Source organism: Acomys minous (genome assembly GCF_964271855.1).
Source record: "Acomys minous genome assembly, chromosome: 12".
NCBI classification, from domain to species: Eukaryota; Metazoa; Chordata; class Mammalia; order Rodentia; family Muridae; genus Acomys; species Acomys minous.
The window spans coordinates 18,647,424-18,667,119 of NC_140493.1; the positions used below are offsets into that span (position 1 = coordinate 18,647,424).

The 19,696-nt window shown below is 47.6% G+C and overlaps 1 protein-coding gene across 2 annotated transcripts in view; it reads left to right on the forward strand.

Moving 5' to 3' along the window:
• EFCAB6 (EF-hand calcium binding domain 6) overlaps positions 1 to 19,696 on the forward strand; it is a 178,179-nt gene that overhangs the window by 39,495 nt on the left and 118,988 nt on the right. For both annotated transcript variants that reach the window (XM_084749763.1, XM_084749764.1), the window contains exons 5-6: positions 1,386 to 1,474; positions 10,540 to 10,606. In XM_084749763.1, the coding sequence (XP_084605889.1) occupies positions 1,386 to 1,474; positions 10,540 to 10,606 (156 nt within the window). The remainder of the gene's footprint in view (positions 1 to 1,385; positions 1,475 to 10,539; positions 10,607 to 19,696) is intronic.

A 19,696-nucleotide genomic window follows, 5' to 3' on the forward strand; every position in this document is an offset into this window, starting at 1 on the left:
GTCCTTGGTGCGTTCATTTCAGCTTCAGGCTTCTGCCTCTGGGCGTCCTGTGTTCTAGCACCATGAGTTGAAGAGACCAACTTCCCTCCAGTGTGTGCTCTTCGCTGAAGTGTGTAGATTTCCTTTTGGGTCCTCCAGTCTATTCTGAGGCATCTGGCTGGCATCTGTTTTTGTGTCAGCACCATGCTGAATTAGTTACCATGGCTCTGTAATGTAACTTGGGGTCTTTTGTGTTTCTATATAAATTTAGTTGTTGTTTTTTTTTTAAAGCTTCCATGATGAAAGTCATTGGAATTTTGATGGGGATTGTATTGGCTCTGTAGGTTGCTTTCAGCAATGCAACTACTTCCTTTTCTTTTCTTTTCTTTTCTCTTCTTTTCTTTTCTTTTCTTTTTTTCCCTTTCTTTTTTCCTGAGACTGGGTTTCTCGTGTAACAGAGCCCTGGCTGTCCGGCACTTGCTTTGTAGACCAGGCTGGCCTCAAACTCACAGCGATCCACCTGCCTCTGCCTCCTGAGTGCTGGGATTACAGGTGTGTGCTGTCATGCCCGGCCTAATGTTTTCAATGAGGTTGATTCTTCTGATCTGTGCACGGGAGGTGGGGAGGGCATCTTATAGTGTGGTCTCCAACACACTGAAGCGTGTTTTGTTCTTCATTCTGACTTCAGAGCATATATCTCCTGAAACCAAGGATGGCCTCTCCTGTAATCACAATGCAGCGCCAGTCTCAATTGATTCAATAATTCTATTTTCATCTATAACTCACACTGACTCAGCCGACCCCGTAGTATCTGTTATAGAACTTTTGGGCCAGTGGGATGGCTCATTGGGCAGAGGTGCTTGACAATAACCCTAACAACCTGAGTTCATCCCCTGGAACCCGTATGGTAGGGGAAAAGAACTGACTCCCTCAAGCTGTTCTCTGACCTCCACACTGACACTGTGGCACACACGCCCCTCCCTTCAACAAATACATAATCATAATAGAAACTTATTAGGAAAGACCTTCTAACAGTGACGGTTTCTACCTTGAAACTAGGTCGAGTGTCTCTTCTCTCCCCTCAGCTTCCAGGTACACACAGGAAATGTTTGTGCTGATTCTGTCCGATTTCTATGTCGATGTCAGGTGTAGCTTGGGTCAGACATTTGGTAATGTTGTAAAGATGTGTTGGCTTTCCCCTTACACACTGATTGGCCCTTGCTCTTTGCTTTCTGAGGCTGTGTATCAGCTCTCTGACTCCTCAAAAGGACTCACAAATGTCTAATAGAGTGTCTGTTCCCTGAGCGCCTTTGGCGTCACATTACACGACCCAGGAGCCTGCTGAGCTGTCTGTGCCTGGAGCCTCAAGTCTCTGACATGTTGTCCTTCTTCCTGTCTGACCGTAGATCCCGCTCACCAGCTCGGGTAACGTCCTGTACCTCGAATTCCTGTCCAGGTTCGGTGGACTTGATCTAAACATAAATGTTATAAAGAAGTAAGTGATTTTTTGTGTGAATATTTGACGTTTGAAATGATGTATAGAGTCACAGTGCCGGCCATTAGAGCCAGGCCTAGTAACGCGTCTCTGTCTCTCTTTCTTCCCTGAGACTGAGACTTGCTATGTGTCCTGTGCTGGTCTTGAACTCATGACCCTCCTGCCTCAGCCTCTTAGGTGCTGGGATTTCAGGTGTGTACTACCACATTTGGCTCAGATCTGCATCTCCATGGAAAATGCATGGGCAGAGACTACCCGTGTAACATTTAATGGATTACTCCTCAGTCAGAATTTTATTTAGAAAGGGTGAGGGTATATAATAGAACATAAACATACCAGGTTAAAGCCAACATTTAAAATATCCTATGTATAATGCATTTCAAATCTGGAAATAACAGGCTTTAATTTTGACGTAGAGTACTAAGATGCCAGATTTGAAATTCATTGGTTTTTGTACATTTTTGTGCCATTCATTGGAAAGTGATAGTGTTTTATTGGATGAAAACAAGATGCTAGTGGTGTTGTAAGAGCTCCTCAGTGCTTCGTGGTTTTAGCTTAAATGTGGGCCTCTGGGGGCTGGCACACAACCTTCAATGGCCCTGTCAGCAGGAATGCTTTGGGTTCTAGTTTATGGTTCGGGAAATACTGCTTTAGTAAGGCGATTACTCACTGCTAATCTGACTCTGTGTGAGCAAGCCTAATTTCCTATGAAGCTATGCAAACAATTACAATAATTAAATTTGGGGGCTAGAGAGATGACTCAGCAGTTCCAGAGCCCTTGCTGCTTGTCTTAGGGTTTCATTACTCTGAAGAGACACCATGACCATGGCAGTTCTTATAAAGGAAAACGTTCCATTGGGGCTGGCTTACAGTTTCAGAGGTTTAGTCCATTATCATCATGGTGGGAAACATGGCGGTGTGCAGGCAGACATGGTGCTGGAAGAGGAGCTGAGAATTCTACACTCTGATCTAAGGCAGCAGCAGGAGACTGTGTGCGACCGTGGGAAGAGCTTGAGCCATATATGAGACCTCAAGGCCCACCCCACAGTGACAAACTTCCTCCAACCAGGCCATACCTCCTCATAGTGCCACTCCCTCTGGCAAAGCTTCAGACACACAAATCCATGGGGGCCATACCTATTCAAACCACCACACTGCTCTTCCAGAGGACCTGAGTTCAGTTCCCAGCACCCACATCAGGCAGCTCACAACTGCCTGTGACTCTAGTTCCAATGCCCTCTTCTGGCCTCCATGGGTACTGCACTCACGTGCATATAGATACACACAGACATACACATAAATAAGAATAAATGAGATCCTGTGCAGTTAACACCTTTCAGTATTGCCCTTAGAGAGTCGCAGTTGACTCCCCATCGCCCTACCCCTGCAGCTCAGGCACAAGCACCAGTGTAACCAGAGGAAGGGGCGATGGGGAGCCGTGGGCCATGGGGAACCTTGGGTGACGGGGATCTGTAGTCCTTAAGACGTCTGTACAGCATATTGAATATACTTAAAATGGCCTAGTGTTTGTCTTTTTTGTGGCAATAAGAGATTGAGCCCCAGGGGCCCTCACACATGCTAGGCGAGTGCTTTTTCCATGGAGTTGTTCTCTGATTCCACAAAGACAAATTTTATGACTTTTTCCTCTTTAAATCACAGTTACAACATCACTAGTGAACCAGCTCTCACTGTAGTAACAGATATCAGCCCTTCTGTGGCTTGAGTAGGCCCCCGGAGGTTCACAGGTTCACCTTACTTCCACATGCCTGCTCTTCCGCACACACCCCCTCTTCCGTCTTCTGCCACCTGCTGAAGGAGCATGAGGCATGAGCCCAGACACAATTCTTTTCATTGTAAGTGGCCTAGTCTTGGGTATTCTGTTGTAGTACCAGAAACATACTGATACATAGTCTGTGGCTGGGAGGCCTCAGTGCTCTGTGTAGTGTTGAATCAGTCATAGACTAAGCTGCTTTCCAAAGTCATTCAGAAGAACCACCACCATGTTACAAACTCCACGTCTATGCTCTTGGACTATTTGTGGGATGCTATTGTTAAATGTACCACAAGAGTAGCAAACTGGGAAGGAAAAAGTCAAAGTATCCCTATTTGCAGAAGATATGATAGAATACATAAGTGACCCCCAAAATTCTGCCAGAGAACTCCTACAGCTGATAAATACTTTCAGCAAAATGGCTGAATATAAAATTAACTCCAAAAAATCAGTAGCCCTCCTTTATACAAATGATAAATGGGCTGAGAAAGAAATTAGGGAAACAGCACTCTTTACAATAGCCACAAACAATATAAAATATCTTGATGTGACTCTAACCAAGCAAGGGAAAGGCATGTATGACAGGACTTCAAGTCTCTGAAGAAAGAAATTGAAGAAGATATCAGAAGATGGAAAGATCTCCTGTTCTCATAGACCGGTAAAGATGGCCATCTTACTGAAAGCAATCTACAGATTTATTGCAATTCCACCAAAATGCCAGCTCTTGAAAGAGCAATTCTCAACTTCCTATGGAAAAATAAAAAAATCTAGGATAGCAGAAACAACCCTGTACAACAAAAGAACTTCTGAGCCCATAGTAGTGGTGCACGTTTGCAATCCCAGCACTCAGGAGGCAGAGGCAGGCAGATCTCTGTGAGTTCGAAGCCAGCCTGGTCTACAAAGTGAGTCCAGCACAACCAAAGCTACACAGTAAAACCTTGTCGAGAGAGGGGGGTGGGGACACTTCTGGAGGAATCACCATTTTTGATTTCAAGTTGTACTACAGAGCAATAGTAATGAAAACTGCATGGTATTGGCACAAAAACAGATAGGTCGATCAATGGAATTGAATGGAAGACCTAGAAATAAACCCACATAGCTACAGACACTTGATTTTTGACAAAGAAGCTAAAACCATATAATGGGGGGAAAAAGCATCTTCAACAAGCAGCTCTAGTCTAACTATATGTCTACATGTAGAAGAATGCAAATAGATCCATATTTATCACCCTGCATAAAACTTAAGTCCAAGTGGATCAAAGACCTCAACATAAAACCAGATACACTAAATCTAATAGAAGAGAAAGTGGGGAAGAGCCTTGAATGATTTAGTACAAGAGACAACTTCATGAACAGAACACCAACAGCTCAGGCTCTAAATCAACAATTAATAAATGGAACCTCTTGAAACTGAAAAGCTTCTGTAAGGCAAAGGACACTGTCAATAGAGCAAAAGGGCAGCCCATTGGGAAAAGATATTCATCAATACTACATCTGACAGAGGGCTAATATCCAAAATATATAACAAACTCAAGAAATTAAACACTAACAAACCAAATAATCCAATTTAAAAATGGGATACAGAGCTAAACTGGGAATTCTCAGCAGAGGACTCACTAATGGCCAAGAAACACTTAAAGAAATGTTCAGTGTCCTTAGTCATCAGGGAAATGCAAATCAAAACGACTCTGAGATTCCACCTTACACCCATCGGAATGGTTAAGATCAAAATATCAAGTGACAGCACATGCTGGCGAGGATGTGGAGCCAAGGGAACACAACTCTATTGCTGTGGGACTGCAAACTTGTACAATCACTTTGGAAATCAACCAGGCACTTTCTCAGAAAATTATGAATAGCTCCACCTCAAGACCCAGCTATTCCACTCCTGGGCAGATACCCAAAAGATGCTCTACCACACAACAAGGACATTTGCTCAACTGTGTTCATAACATCTTTATTCATAATAGTCAGAAACTGGAAACAACCCAGATGTCCCTCAGCCAAAGAATGGGAAAAAAATGTGGTACATTTACCCAATGGAATACTACTCAGCTATTGAAAACAAGGGCCTTGCCGGGCGTGGTGGCACATGTCTTTAATCCCAGCACTTGCAGAGGCAGGCGGATCACTGTGAATTCCAGGCCAAACTGGTCTACAAAGCAAGTCCAGGACAGCTACGGCTACACAGAGAAACCCTGTCTCAAAAAACACAACACAAACAACAAACAAAACAACAAACAAACAAACAACAAGGGTATCATTAAATTTGCAGGCAAATGGATGGAACTAGAAAAGATCATCCTGAGTGAGGTAACCCAGACCCAGAAAGACAACAAGTGAGTATTAGCCCTAGTGTACAGGATAACCGTGCTACAACCCACAGACCCAAAGAAACTAAATAACAAGGAGGGATCAATGGAGGATGCTTGAATCCCATGGATCAAGGGAGGATGCTTGAATCCCATGGATCAAGGGAGGATGCTTGCATCCCATTAAGAAGGAGAAATAAAATAGACATCATAGACATTGGAAGTGGAGGGAGAGAAAGAAGTAGGAGAGAGGGAATGGAGAGGGGAAGGGGGGATCGTGTGTGGAGAGAGCAGGCATGGGGAGGTGAGAGGGCTGGGAGAGAGAAGGAAAATTGGTGTTGGGCATCTCTCAGGCAAGCTGGAGACCTGGGATGGGGGAGGCTCCTGGGAAGATCTGGGGGTGACTCTAGCTGAACTCCTAGCAGTGGAGGATACTGAGACTGAAGTGGCCACGTCCTGTAGTCAGGCAGGACTTCCAGTAGAGGGAGGGGGACACCAACCCATCCACAAAATCATCAACCCAAAATTTGTCCTGCCTATGAGATATATAGGGATAAAAGATGGAACAGAGATTGAGGGAATGGCCAACCAATGACTGGCCCAACGTGAGACCCACCCCCTAGGAGAGAGCCAACCCCTGACACTATTAATGATACTCTGCTATGCTTGCAGACAGAAACCTAGCATAACTGTCATCTGAGAAGCTTCATTAGCAGATAATGGAAACAGATGCAGAGACCCAGAGCCAAACATTAGATGGAACTCAGGGAGTCTTGTGGAAGAGTTAGGAGAAGGGATTGAGGGAGCTGGAGGGGTCAAGGTCACCAAAAGAAGACATACATCATAGCCAACTAACCTCAGCCCATGGGGCTCATAGAGACTGAACCACCAACCAAAGAGCATGCATGGGCTGGTCCTAGGCCCCCTACACATATGGAGCTGATGGGCTGCTTGGTCCTCAAGTGGATCCCCTAACAGTTGGAGTCGGGGCTGTGTCTGACTTGGACTCGGTTGTCCCTTCTAGATCCTGTTTCCCTAGCAGGGCCGCCTTGTCTTGCCTCAGTGACAGAGGCGTCACTTAGTCCTGATGCAACTTGATGTGCCAGGATGGGTTGGTAGGGGTGGGGGGGAGTACGGAGGAAAGTGGCTGGGAGGGTGGGATTGTGATTGGGATGTAAAGTGAATGATAAATAAATTAATGAAGAAAAATATATTTAAAAAAGAATGAAAGCAAAATTTCCCCTGTGGGATGCGGTACTGCCCTTTCTGCTTCTTGCCACAATGCGCTCAGCAGCTGACACCAGCACAAGATGACCATTCCTGCAGGTGGATGCAGACTGTGCTGGATAGGTTTATGTCAACTTGACACAAGCTAAAGTCATCTGAGAAGGAGGAAGCCTCAAAGAAGCAAGTACCTCCATAAGATCAGGCTCTGGCAAGCCTGTAGGACATTTTCTTAATTAGTGATTGATGGGGGAGGGCCCAGCCCATTGTGGGTGGAGCCATCTCTGGGCTGGTGGCCCCAGGTTCTAAAAGAAAGCAGGTTGAGCAAGCCATGAGGAGCAAGCCAGTAAGCAGCACCCTTCCATGGCCTCTGCCTCAGCTCCTGCTCCCAGGTTTCTATGCTGTTTGAGTTCCTGTCCTGACTTTCTTCAGTGATGAACAGTAGAAATCACAGGATCGAATGTCTCCTCTGAGTCTTGGACTCTTCCTAGCTGGAGGCAGCATGCAGTACAGCTGTCTTGTGATGCTCAGCTGTGGTAAGTCGCTGCTCCTGGTCAGCTACGGCTGAACCACTCAGGGTCTGCAACATGCTATGTTGTCCACTGTGGTGTGGGGCCTGGCTTGGGAAGGCTGTGTTATGTGGAGTTTTGATGCTTTCCACAGAACTGGGCGTCTGTGCTTGGGAGCAGCAGATCACATCTCTGCCTACTGTATTCAGTCTAGTGTGTTTCATCTGGGCCCTGAATGATCTGTTCATATCAACTCACATAAAACAAGGGGCAGCCTGGTGGAGATGCTTACCTTCCAATCCCGGGACTGCGGTAGAAACACAGCTCAAGTCCCTGCCGTGGCGGAGGCAGCATTTACGGTGGTCATGGGATTACGGTTTCTCTCCTGGAAAGACAGTTGCGGAGGACAACTCTATTCCGGGTCACACTCCATGTCATTGGCAACACCGTGCATCACTTCTGCCCTGGCCACCTTCACTGTACTAGAACCAGCCACATGTGAAAATTATTACAGGAAGCTCCTGGGTGGACCATAGCAAGCTGACTAAAGCAGAGGCAGCCGGAAGAGTGCAGAGGATACTTTGCCTGAAGATGCAGTTATAACTTGGGATGTTTAAGTCTATCTATGCTACATTCAAATGGGGGACTGCTATCTCCAGTGTTGAGGAGCTTGTGTTCTCTGTCATGTGGATATGGTCACCATCCATCCCTCAGAAACACTGATGGAGTGGATTACTAAAAGACAAACTAATCTTCTCTCTTCTGGTGTGTCTATGGGGGTGGGTGCTCAGAGGAACCAGTCAGAGCGTTGCCCATGCTAGACAAGCTCTGCACTGAGCTACATGTCCGGCCCAAATGAGCCAGTGTAACCACCACAATTTGTTTCTGATGACCACAAGGGATGCCTTTACATAGGGGCTGCACAAAAGAGCCCTCTGCAGCCACTGATCCGTATGGCACTGTCACTGTGCTAACTGGGTGAACTGTAATAGTCTCCTACGTGTAACAGCATCCAGATCTCAGTGAAACTTAAGCATTCTGAGCTCTACTTTTGAAGACTCACCACAGGGTTCTGAAGACATTTCTAGACTTTGGTCATTATGGTGAAGCTGAATTCCCTACCAGAGAACAGGCCTTGTGGCATGCCCTTGCTTCCCCAGGCTGGTGACCGGGATTCAAATGGATAAAGCAGACAGCACTAGGAGAGCACAGATCCAAAGGGCAGATGTATAGCTGGTTCCTGGCAGGCAGCTGTGCCACAGCAGAGCTGAAGGACGAAGGCTGCCAGCCCAGAGAACTAGGGCTTGCAGGGGAAACAGGCTGTTTGCCCCAAAGATGCGAGCAGTTCAGCTCCATCAGGAGGGGGCCTTGTGGAAGGAAACCTGAGGCTCAGTCCATCCACTCTGTCTCCTGACCGGTATTTTAGCTCCAAACCTTGTATCGAACACAGAAACACTGTGACCATTTGCCCAGCCAGACATGCTTTCACTTAAGAGGTCTCATGATACTTACTGTTTGTTGGCCTTGGAGGCATTCAAGTTCAAGAGGCGGCCATACACCTGGCTTTCTTTTTTCCAGATGAGGGAGAAAGGAAAGAACTTTTAAAAAGATTTAATCTAAAAATAAGGAGAGAAAAATAAAAAACCAATGGTGAAAATAAAGAACATGGAGTGGATTATCAGCCCAAACCCTGTGTGGTTTGCGTTATGTAAAGGGTTAAACACTCAGTTAACACCAGAGACTTGCAGCTGGCTGCATAAAGCCCAGCTATTGGCTTTCAAAAACAAAGATGCCTTCTGTAAAATCATGAAAAGGGTTGAGGGGAAAAGATGGAAACACTCTCCCTACAGAGAGCTGGAGTAACTGCTGATTACAGGAAGTGTATATTACAAGGTTTAAATATTGTGAGCGTTTTTGCTTGAAAGACAAAGATTGACTAGTTCTAGCTGGAGAAAAAAAAATGTAGGTATAGGCTCACAGAAAGGAGAAGAGTGAAAGCAATTAAAAAGTTGTGCTATTCTACACTATCTATTTTTATTCTGTAGCTCTTAAAGATGTCCTATGAATAGTGTTTGCATTGACTGAGTAAGTCACTAAAACAATATGAAGACGCTTGCATTACAGTTAACACAGCAGCGTGGGACTGCTGACCCGCCCTGGCTTGGGCACAGAACGGCACTGCTCTCAGCGCTGGCTTCCTCCCCAGGAAGCACAAAGGGAAGTGAGGTTCTCTGAGGACGTCACCGCCCTTAGTGAGAAAGTCTGGATTCCTTTCTGTGGCCCACGGCACTCCTCCGTCTCTAACTTCTTTAACCTTATGTGTCTCCAACCTCCTCATCCAGCTTCCAGCATCCAGTCACTTGATGCTGACTCCTGTGTGCCCAGCGCTTGCCCCTAGGGCTGCCTGCTGTCCCCTTTGTGTGACCTGGAGAGCTGCACTGCTTCTCAGCTCCGGGATCTCTATTCACATGACACCAGAGCGGCCGTCTCTTATCACCGTCTCCCTAAAGATGACCCATTGCCCTGCCTTCAGCTTCCACCCACTCGCCATTTTTTTCTCTCTCCCTGGCACCTCTTACCACTCAGCTCACTTTTTTTTTTTTTCCCAATCTGGGGCTGTCACTAGTTGGGATGGTGATCTGCTTACCACCCCCGCCTAGACTGGCTGTGTGGGAGGTGATGGAGAAGGTGGCATGGAGGAGAGGGGCCCAGGTCCTGCCTCTTCTGTTCTCTCTGCTCGGCACCTGACCCCACAAGTCAGCCTTAAAGAAAGCTCTGAGGCCTGGTAGCTACATAGATCCTGCAAAGCCCAGGAGAGCAGAGAGGAAGAGCAGGAGATGGAGGAAGAGATGGAGCCAAGTAGGACACAGGCTCCCGATAGCCTGGGACTCCTTGACTAAAGAGGCTTCTGGGTCAGATAGGGCCTGGCATCTACACCAGTCAGAACAGAATGCAACAGTATGCAGGCTGGGCCCCAGGTCTCACCTGAGTCTTACATCAGATGACGCCAGGCCCAGAACAGTGCTGTGGCCTTAGATGAAGCGAGGCTTGGTGTCCGTCAAGTCCCACACTTCTTGAAGACATGGAAATTCTGTGCTTCCATTTACTGATGAGGAAACTGAGGTCCAGGGAAGCTCCTGTCCTGGAAGAGGTAACACAGAAAGGTCATGACTCAGTGCTGTGCAGGTCCAATGTCAACATCTGTCAGGGGAAAATGTTAACGAAAATTATTTTTATTTTGTTTTCAAGGGGAAGTGGGAGCGAGGTAGATTACAACCGGACATTCAAAGAGCTTGAGACCCAACTCGCTGAAAAGGTAACAAGGATTTTAAACAGTGCTTTCCTCCTCACCCTGTCGGCCTAGGCGGGTGACCCTAGCTGAGGGCTCCTAGTCACGGTCACGTGAGCTCTGTGAAAGAAGGCGTGTGTGTGTGTGTGTGTGTGTGTGTGTGTGTGTGTGTATGTGCGCGCACTCGTGCTCTGGCGTCCTGCCTGCCACTCTGAGGCTCTTGACAATAATCCTGTCTCTTATGTTAACTTGGGACGTGTGTCAGCAGGCTGCCTGTCCTGTTTCTATGTCAGACTTGAGTGAGTTTCTTGTCAGGATAAGGAAACCACTGCTCCTGAGCAGCAAATGCCAGTCCTGAGCAGTGTGATGAAAATAACCAGTCCAGCACAAGCGCGAGATATTCCAGGGACAGGCACTTAGCCCCGGGAGCTACCGTTTGAACCGTGCAGATGAGACAGAGTAGCTCTGCCACTTGGTTAGGTCTCACCATGGCTGGGCGGGGATGGGGACGCTATGCCAGGCTTGGAACTGGTATGCCTTTTTAAAATGCATCAGAGCCTGTCAGTTCCATGAGCAGTTTGAGAGCCGCGGCTTAATTTACTCGATTCAATATGTTGGTTTGAAATTGGATGCATTTTCTTTCTTTTTTGAACTCTTCTGAGACTTCCGTACATTTCAAACTCAAAAATAACCAGAGGGCCAGAAAATGTTTGCTTCCAGTTCTCTGGCTTGTCCCATCCACACCAGAAGAATCGGGTGCCTGACTACTTCAGAGCACTTTGTGTCCCCGAACCTGAATCATGTGGTTGGTATGAGTTGGAGCCCTGTTCCTGACTCCTCGGTAGCCATCCATGGGTTATTCTGTAGAAACACTCGGTACTAGGAGTAATTGTTTTGGTTGTAGCTTTTATTTATCTCTGAGTAAGGTATATTTATCACAAAATGCTCCTGGGAAAGCCAGCTGTTTGGGATGATCATCTGCCCTCCACCCCCACCCCGCCCCGCCCCCCAGCAGCCTAAGTATCGTTTTGGATGGCTAAGAGGTATTCCAAGGAGTCCACAGTGAGTGGACATGGGTGGGACTTGTAAGGTATCAATAGTAAAGCCCTTCCCCTCCCCCACCCTGTGGTCACCTCTAAAAGGGGACATCCTCACTCATCAGGCTTTGGTGTAAGGCCTTTTTTTTTTTCTGTCCAGCTTCATTGCCATGGAAGCTGCCTGTGCCTGAGTCTACTACTGCCTGTTTGTATGAGGACCAGGCTATGAGGGCAAAAGTCCAGACAGGACACTCCATTCCGGGAGGTGCTTGGCTAGGTGTTCTCACAAATATAAACCACAGGCCCCCTGTTCTATCTACAACTCTGTCTGTGCCAAGCAAAGCTAACCTCAGACCCCACCATGGGGCGTGGGATTAACCCCCCCCAGAGGAATCCAAGGATCTTGGAGTGGAGACTAGCTGCTTACTACAGCTTCTTTCTGAGGGGGAGGCAGAGCCCAGAAAAACACATGAAACATCTCTTCCACCGTGCACCCCATGTAGGGCCACTGTACTGAGCAGACCCAAACTCCCACCCCTCGGTCCTTTTCTGCTCCCTGGATCCTTGTAGTGGTTGCCTGACGGTGCTGGAGCCTCGGAAGATGGCCGTGGAGTTACTGAAGTTGGGTGATTTCTGTGCCTTCCTTCCAGGGCTGGAAGAGAGTTAGTTCAGAATGAAAACACACTTACTGTTTTGCTTTAAGGATGTTTAACTTTGTTTTAACTAATACACCTGGCTTATTAGAGCCAAGGATTCATGCCCATGCCTCTGAATTTGGAGGTCATATTTGCTCATATGCGTATGAATTTGCCTACTGAAACCAGCATGGGACAACTGGGCAGATTAGAAAGACCTCAGAACAGGCATCCCTTTATTTATTTATTTATTTATTTATTTATTTATTTATTTATTTATTTTCCTGTGGTAAAGGTGATCCAGTAGCTGGTTTGTCAACCTCTGATTCAGACTTTTCAAAATGTGCTCATGGCCACCCTCATTTATCCAGCGAAGCCCTGGGCATACAAGTCTCGCCTCCATCTGTCACCCAGACCACACATTGGGCTGGGTGATTCCCACGCCGTCTCAAGCCAGTGACCTTGCTGTGTGGTTTTGTGTGGAAAGGTGCCACTCCCACTCCACAGAGCTCACCTTCATCAGCCAAGGGCATTCTCAAGACATCCTCAGAAGATCCTATCTAGTCTTGGTTCAAGTTTTGTCAACATTCAGGTCCACTGTACTTGCTGTCCCCCCATCCCCCGCCCCTCACCCGCCAAATCCTGCCTGGACCTCACACACTCACTGTCTTGGCCCTGGCCTTCCTTGTGGTCTCAAATAAGCCCTTTGGCTATGTGTCTCTGAACCTGTACTGGATCTTTCTAGTGCTCAGGCTCCCTAGTGGCTTCCTGAGGAGGCTGCCAACAGCCAAGCTTCTCATTGTCCTGGTTTCCTGTCTCCATGGTGAGATTCACCATAGCACTGTACCAACAAGGGAAGTAATGTGAGTGGAGCCTCTGGCATAATGGATGGGTGCTCCCTGCCTCTGATGACTTGAAAGGCTGGTTCTCCACATGCCAGACCCTAAACCTGACACAAGGTGGTGCTATCTTGGCCACACAGATAAGTGATAGTCTTCAGGTGAAGGAAGGCCCAGAAAAAAAAACTAGTTGGGAAGAGAGGACTGAAGAGAGAGTGGAGGGGAGATGGTTGCAGTGATCTTTCCCTCTTCTGGTGTGACGTGAAACATTTCCCCATTCTTCCAACAAGTTGACCTAAAACAAGGCATGCTGGCTAGTTTTGAACTACATCTTGTCACAACCTAGAATCTCACACAGGAAGAGAGTCTTAACGAAGAGTTATCTAGATCAGGTTGGCCTGTAGGCATGTCTGTCAGGGGTTTTCTTGAGTGTTGGTTGTGGTGGAAAGCCAAGCCTCGCACGCAGCCAGCACCATTCCGTGGGTTGGACCCTGAACTGCGTAAGAGTGCAGAGAGCAAGCAGAGCACAAGCAGCAAGCAGGAACGCATCTGGTCTCTCTCTGCTCTCGACTGTGAATGTGGTATGGCCATGTTCTTGAGTTCCTGCTCTGACTTCCCGGAGACGACGGACTGGGACCTGGGAGTGTGAACCAAACAGACTCTCTCTTCCTTAAGTCACTTTTGGTCAGGGCTTCTTCTTCTTCTTCTTCTTCTTCTTCTTCTTCTTCTTCTTCTTCTTCTTCTTCTTCTTCTTCTTCTTTTTTATCACAGCAACAGCAAACAAATTAGAACACAAGAGGAAACTTCTTCCCATGCCTCACAGCTGGGATATGCCCCTCACTGACTTCCACCGTTGGCTTGGGAAGGAACTGTTCCTCACTGGCAGCCTGAAGCAGCCCCCACCCCGCCCCTGTGTGCCCTCTCATGTGGTGACTGGTTCCCTCCTGTGTATCAGGTGACCACCCAGGAAAACCACAGCAAAAGAGAGAATGGCAAGCTTGCCAGGAAGGAGGAGGAGGCGGGGCATGGGTTTGGGAAGGGGCATGATGCCTGGCTTTCTTTTAGACACTTACCAGCGTATCACTTTTGCCCATTCTAGTCACAGTAGCAGCGAGAAGCTGAGTGCTACCTAAGATTCCTCCAGGAGCTCCATTGTATTGGATCTGTCTCCTAACATCCTCACAAGGCAGCAGCACCTTCATCCCATACTAGTATGGGGTAAATTGAGGAAGGGGACAGCAGCCATGGGTGGGTACACAACCCTGGGTGGAGGAACCCCAGTTTCAGCAGCCACCTTGTCATTACCTTGAGCTACCCTGTTTTCTGGGTCTCTCCGCAAACGTGCCCTGGCTGGTTTTGCATTCAGCAGACACGTGCCTGCTCAAGCCCTTAGCTAGGGTCACTTTTCATCTGTTGCCTCCACCAGGGCTGTAAACTAAGCTGTTATGACCATGATGTCACCTGCAGAGCAGGCACTTTCCCCCGTGCTGTCTCTGGCATCCCACCCTTTCCCACTCCACCCCACACTGTTGCCTATGCCCTGGCCCTTGTCTACCTTCCAGGTCCCAGCCCCATCCTGGGTGCCGGATAAGTCCAAGACCTCAGGCTTAGCCAGTTCATATTTTTGAAGTCAGGACTCTAGCAGGACAAAAACAAAACAAAAACAAAACAAAAACAAAAACAAAAACAACAAAAAAACAAAGTGAAATGTCAGTGCACGGTCAGGCTGGTAACAGTGATCTGTGCCCTGTTTTTGTCATTTGTGGACTCCCACATGAGGGAGCAGTAGGAGTGGAAGAAAAGAAGAAAGGAAGAAACCCTCAGCCTGTCCCTGGGCAGGGAACACTCATAAGCCATATACAGAGGAGGGCTGAGAAGCACCACGTGGCCCCACCTCACACAGGAGTGCAGCACACAGTGACAACAGCCAGGACTGCAGAGCCTTCCCAACCTGCCACACACAAAAACAGTTCTGAACCGAAGACAGGAATTCAAGCATGTGCCATTCCGTTAAGGAGGCATCAAAGGAAAAGCCATCAAAGGCTCAGGCTGTTCTCGCTGTGTGGCTCTCCAAGTTAAAGAAATTCTCAAAAGCAGAAAGGTTTCCAGGGCTTGGGCATTTGTGATGCTGGAACATCTGGTCGACCCAGTCATCTGTGACTAGCATGTCTGTTGGACACCGTGAGATCCCACACAGCATCGATGTGATTACCCTGGTGCCTAAGAATTGTAGGATGCAGCCTGCAACATTTCAGAAGTCATTGGTGAATCATTCAAGTGAGCTGCCTGCTTGCTCTGTGCTGCCCCAGTAGAGGAGACACAAGAGTAAGGGGTTGGTCATCTTACCTAGACAGGTGAGCTTTCTCTTTAAAAGGCATTTACAAACTTATATTTAGGACCAGGTGGATGGCTCCTCTGGTGAAGTGAGACCTGAGTTCAGTTCCTAGCATCCATGTAAAAAAGCCAATTGTTGTAATACATGCTTGTAATCCCAGTGGTGGGCAGGCGATGGTTTGTCTCTGCAGCTCACTGGCCAACCAGTAAGCATACAAGCTAACCTATTTGTGAGCTCCAGGTCCCAGTGAGAGATTCTGCCTCAAAAACATGGTTGGCTCCTAAAGAAAGACACCTGAGATTGACTTTTGACCTCCACATGCTCGCATACATACCAGTCACACACACACACACACACACACACACACACACACACACACACACACACACATAGTTATGCCAAGCTGAAACCAAAGCCATCTGCTAAACCCACAGACTTCTGGCCCCTGCTTAACCTGACCCATCCTCTTGTTCCCACCTCCCCGGCCCCACTGGAGCTCTCTCAGTATTAATTGTCTGCTACGGCAGGTATTTGAACACATCTTCTCTTTCATCTGAAGAAAATATTAGCATATCGCAGAGCTGTTGGGACAGATTGTATCTGAGCCACTTCTTCCTCCCCGCAGAAAAGCCCATCAATCATAACCGAATCTAGTGATTAATAATGTCACAGCTTCCTCCACGTGCCTCCGTGCAGCTAAGTGGAGAGCAGTGCTTCCGAGCTCATCTCACACCACACAAGAACCACTTGCCACTCTATTGGAAAAGCATACCGAAAGTGCTTCTAGCCCAGGAGCTATTTTTGGTTGATCTATTATTAATTTACTGGAGCTTCATGAGGAAACCGTATCAGGGACTCAATTGGAATTTATAGTTATTTCAGACTAAGTTTATCTTTTTGACTTTTGGGCTGCGCATCCTTCAGATGGCAAACCAACAGCTCTGATGGAAGATTGTGTGTGTGGGGGGGGGGCTAGTCAAGCAGTTGCATGGAGCGGGGAACCAGGCAGCCTGGGTGGGCACTTGAACCTCTCAATATTGAATAACCCTGAGCAAGCTGGTCTTTCCCACCCCACCCTACCCCTGCTCGAGACAGTTACTCACCTAGGAAACTAGGAAGCTGCGTCATTAGGTTGTGCTTCCTTCTGAGAGAGAAGATAAAAGAGCTTGTCATGTGCCGGCCTCATAGAGGTGGCTAGGAAGACAGGAAACATTTACAGGTAGAAGGCACACAGATAGTTCTCAGGTGAGAAGCGAAGTGAGAGCATGCGGTTTAAAGCCACAGGGCAAGGGGCAGGGGGCCCTGAGCAGATGGAACCCACAGTGACGTCTTCTGGGATTACAGCATCTCCTCTGGCCTGTCCTACTCAGCTGTCAGTATCCACTTGTCCTGTCCCTGCCTCTTACGCTCTAACACTGTGAGCTCCATGCGGGCCAGAGTTTCTGTTGGAGCCGTAGACTAGCTCTCATCGGGCTGCAGGGAAGGATGCCCATGGTTTTTTTTTTTTTTTTTTTGCTGTCCATGGAGAACAGAAGGTAATCCGAAATCACTCTGAACACCCTGAGCTGGGAAAGCCTTTGTCTTCACTCTTTAGCCCCTGAACAGTTTTCTTCCAGGAAACATATTCCAGGGAATGCCCCCCAAACCCACGCTAGGCTGTCCTGCTTTCCTCCTGTTTGTTCATTGGCTCTGAGACCGAGAAGTGTCGTGTTTTAGTCACTGTTCTGTTGCTGGGAGGACTGTGGCAGGTTTGTTTTGTTTTGTTTTTAATAAGACTTGCCGTGACCAAGGCTAGTCTTATAAAGGAAAGCACTTAACTGGGGGCTGGCTTACAGTTTCGGGGGTTAATCTTTTGTCATCATAGAGGGGATCATAGCCCTGGAGCTTAACACCTCAAATCCCACTCACCCTCCTCCGTTCCTCCAGCAAGGCCATACCCCCTAATCCTAATCCAATCAAAGAGTTTCACTCCCTGATGACTAAGAACTCAACTATTTGAGCCTGTTGGGGAGGGGCCACTCTTATTAAACCCACCACACATAGTAAGGAGAATTCTGCATGGCCAACTTCCTTTCTCTTAAAAGCTTTACTTACTTACTTATTTTGGATTTTTGAGACAGGGTTTCTCTGTGTAGCCTTGGCTGTCCTGGAACTTGATCTGTAGACCAGGCTGGCCTCGAACTCACAGAGATCTGCCTGCCTCTGCCTCCGCCTCCCAAGTGCTGAGATTAGAGGTGTGCACCACCACCTCCCAGCAGTTTTAATTATTTTTATGTGATATGTTTAAGTGTTTTGCCTTCATATGTATCTGTGTGCCACATGCATGCCATGGAGGCCAGGTGATTCTTTCTAAGTAGAGTTTCTAGTAGTTGTGAGCTGCCATGTGGGTGCTAGGAATCATCCTGGTCATCTGGAAGAGCAACAAGTGCTCTTAACCACTGACCTACCGCTCCATCCCCTCGTGAGCGTTTCTCATGCTGAGACGCTGAGAACATGCCTCGGACACTCTTGGACCTTCTGATGAGTGTTTGCTTGTTTATGAGTGGACATGTGTCTCCTGGCTGTGGCACCTTCTCTGCATCACTCAGATGCCTTGACTGGCTCCGGGCACCTGATAGATGCTCAACCAATGCTGACTAGATGCTACAGTTACGGAGACCAGCTCACATCGCTTAGAGTGGTCAGGGATAACTGATGAGAATGGCAGGTGGGAGTCATGTTCAGACATGGGTAGCTTTTTGGGACAAGATGAGAGTGGTTTAGGAGTCTGCTTTGGGGCACAGTGGAAACATGCCTGGGCAGAGAGAAGACAAGCCTGTGGCTGTTCTGAGGCAAGCTGTGATCTCAAGGCAGATGGGACAGGTCTGCTTCAAAAGCAAGGCTAGTTGAAGGCCAGATGTAAACCGTCATGTGTGGGGCAGGGAGGAGCTGCACTAAGGTCTCTGCCCTGTGGGGAGAGGTGTGAAGGCATGACTGTGGGGAATAAAATGGGGCAACTTTGCAGGGGATCAAGGGGAATTGGGATGCCTATCAGGAGGCCTTTGAAACCAACATTTTCTCATTGGGCTGTATTTGTTCAGTGTGTGCTGGTGTAAGACTTGATCCTGCCCCTCACCCTCGACACAAAAGTCAGTGCAGGAATATAATCCCTGGAGAGGATGGTGATCTGCTTTTTATTTATTTTTTTGAGATTATAATATAGCTATAACCCTTCCTCCCCCCCACCCCCTAAACCCTCCTGTTTAACCCTTGCTGTGTTTCAAATTCATGGCCTCTTTTATCAGTAATAATTGTTACATACATACATACACAATACATGCACAGCTCATGCACATATATGTTTACATATATACATTTATATATACATACATGTTTTCCAAATGCATACATACAGCTTGCTTACTCCTTATAGCATTATTTCTATTTTCTATGTCTATCTTGTCATGGCTGACCCGGAGGAAGACTGTTTCTCCTGCTCTCAGCATTCCTTTCTTAGTTGCTGTAGTTCTTTGTCTAGGGCTGAGGCCTCCGGAGCTTTCCCATGTCTACATTAGCATGTTTATTGGTGTGATCCTTGTTTGATTCATGTTTAGGCAGCCATGTTGGTGGAACTTTCTGGGTGTAGCTTCTGACATTCCAAGGAGGACACACTCTCACAGCAAACTCTCCAATCCTCCGGCTCCTACTGTGCTTCTGTCCTCCTCTTCTGTAATGTTCCCCGAGCCTTGGGTGCAGGAATTGCTTTGTGGATATGTCAATTAGAAATGTGCTCCACAACTCCATGCTTTGATTGGTCGCAGTTTTCTGCAGTGATCACTGTGTTTTGCAAAGAGAAATGTCCTTGATGAGGGGTGGTATTCTGTTTCCTGCTGGTCACATCAGCTTGAACATGAAGATTTAGTTTTGAATAAAGCAGTGTCTTGTTATGTGGAAGCCAGTTGAGGGACGTGGATAGTGGGCCTTGTGGGTTTGTCAGAGAGGGAAAGACCATGACGACTGGGTGCTTTAGAGCACAGTGGGTGGCAGGCCGAGCCTGGCCTGAAGAAGAGTGAAACTCCAGGGACCTGTGCTTCCCACATGCTCCTCAGCCTGAGCAAGCAGGAAGAAGGTGGGAAGGCAAAGGGGGTTGGGGACATCACCTGGAATAGCTTTCCAGGAAAAAAACGTGTCCAGGGACTGAAAGGAGAAGACAATGGCTTCCCTGGCTCAGTGTGTCCTGAGTGAATCTAGGATCTTGCTCCAGCTGTGCTATGCCACATTTTGTGTTCTCC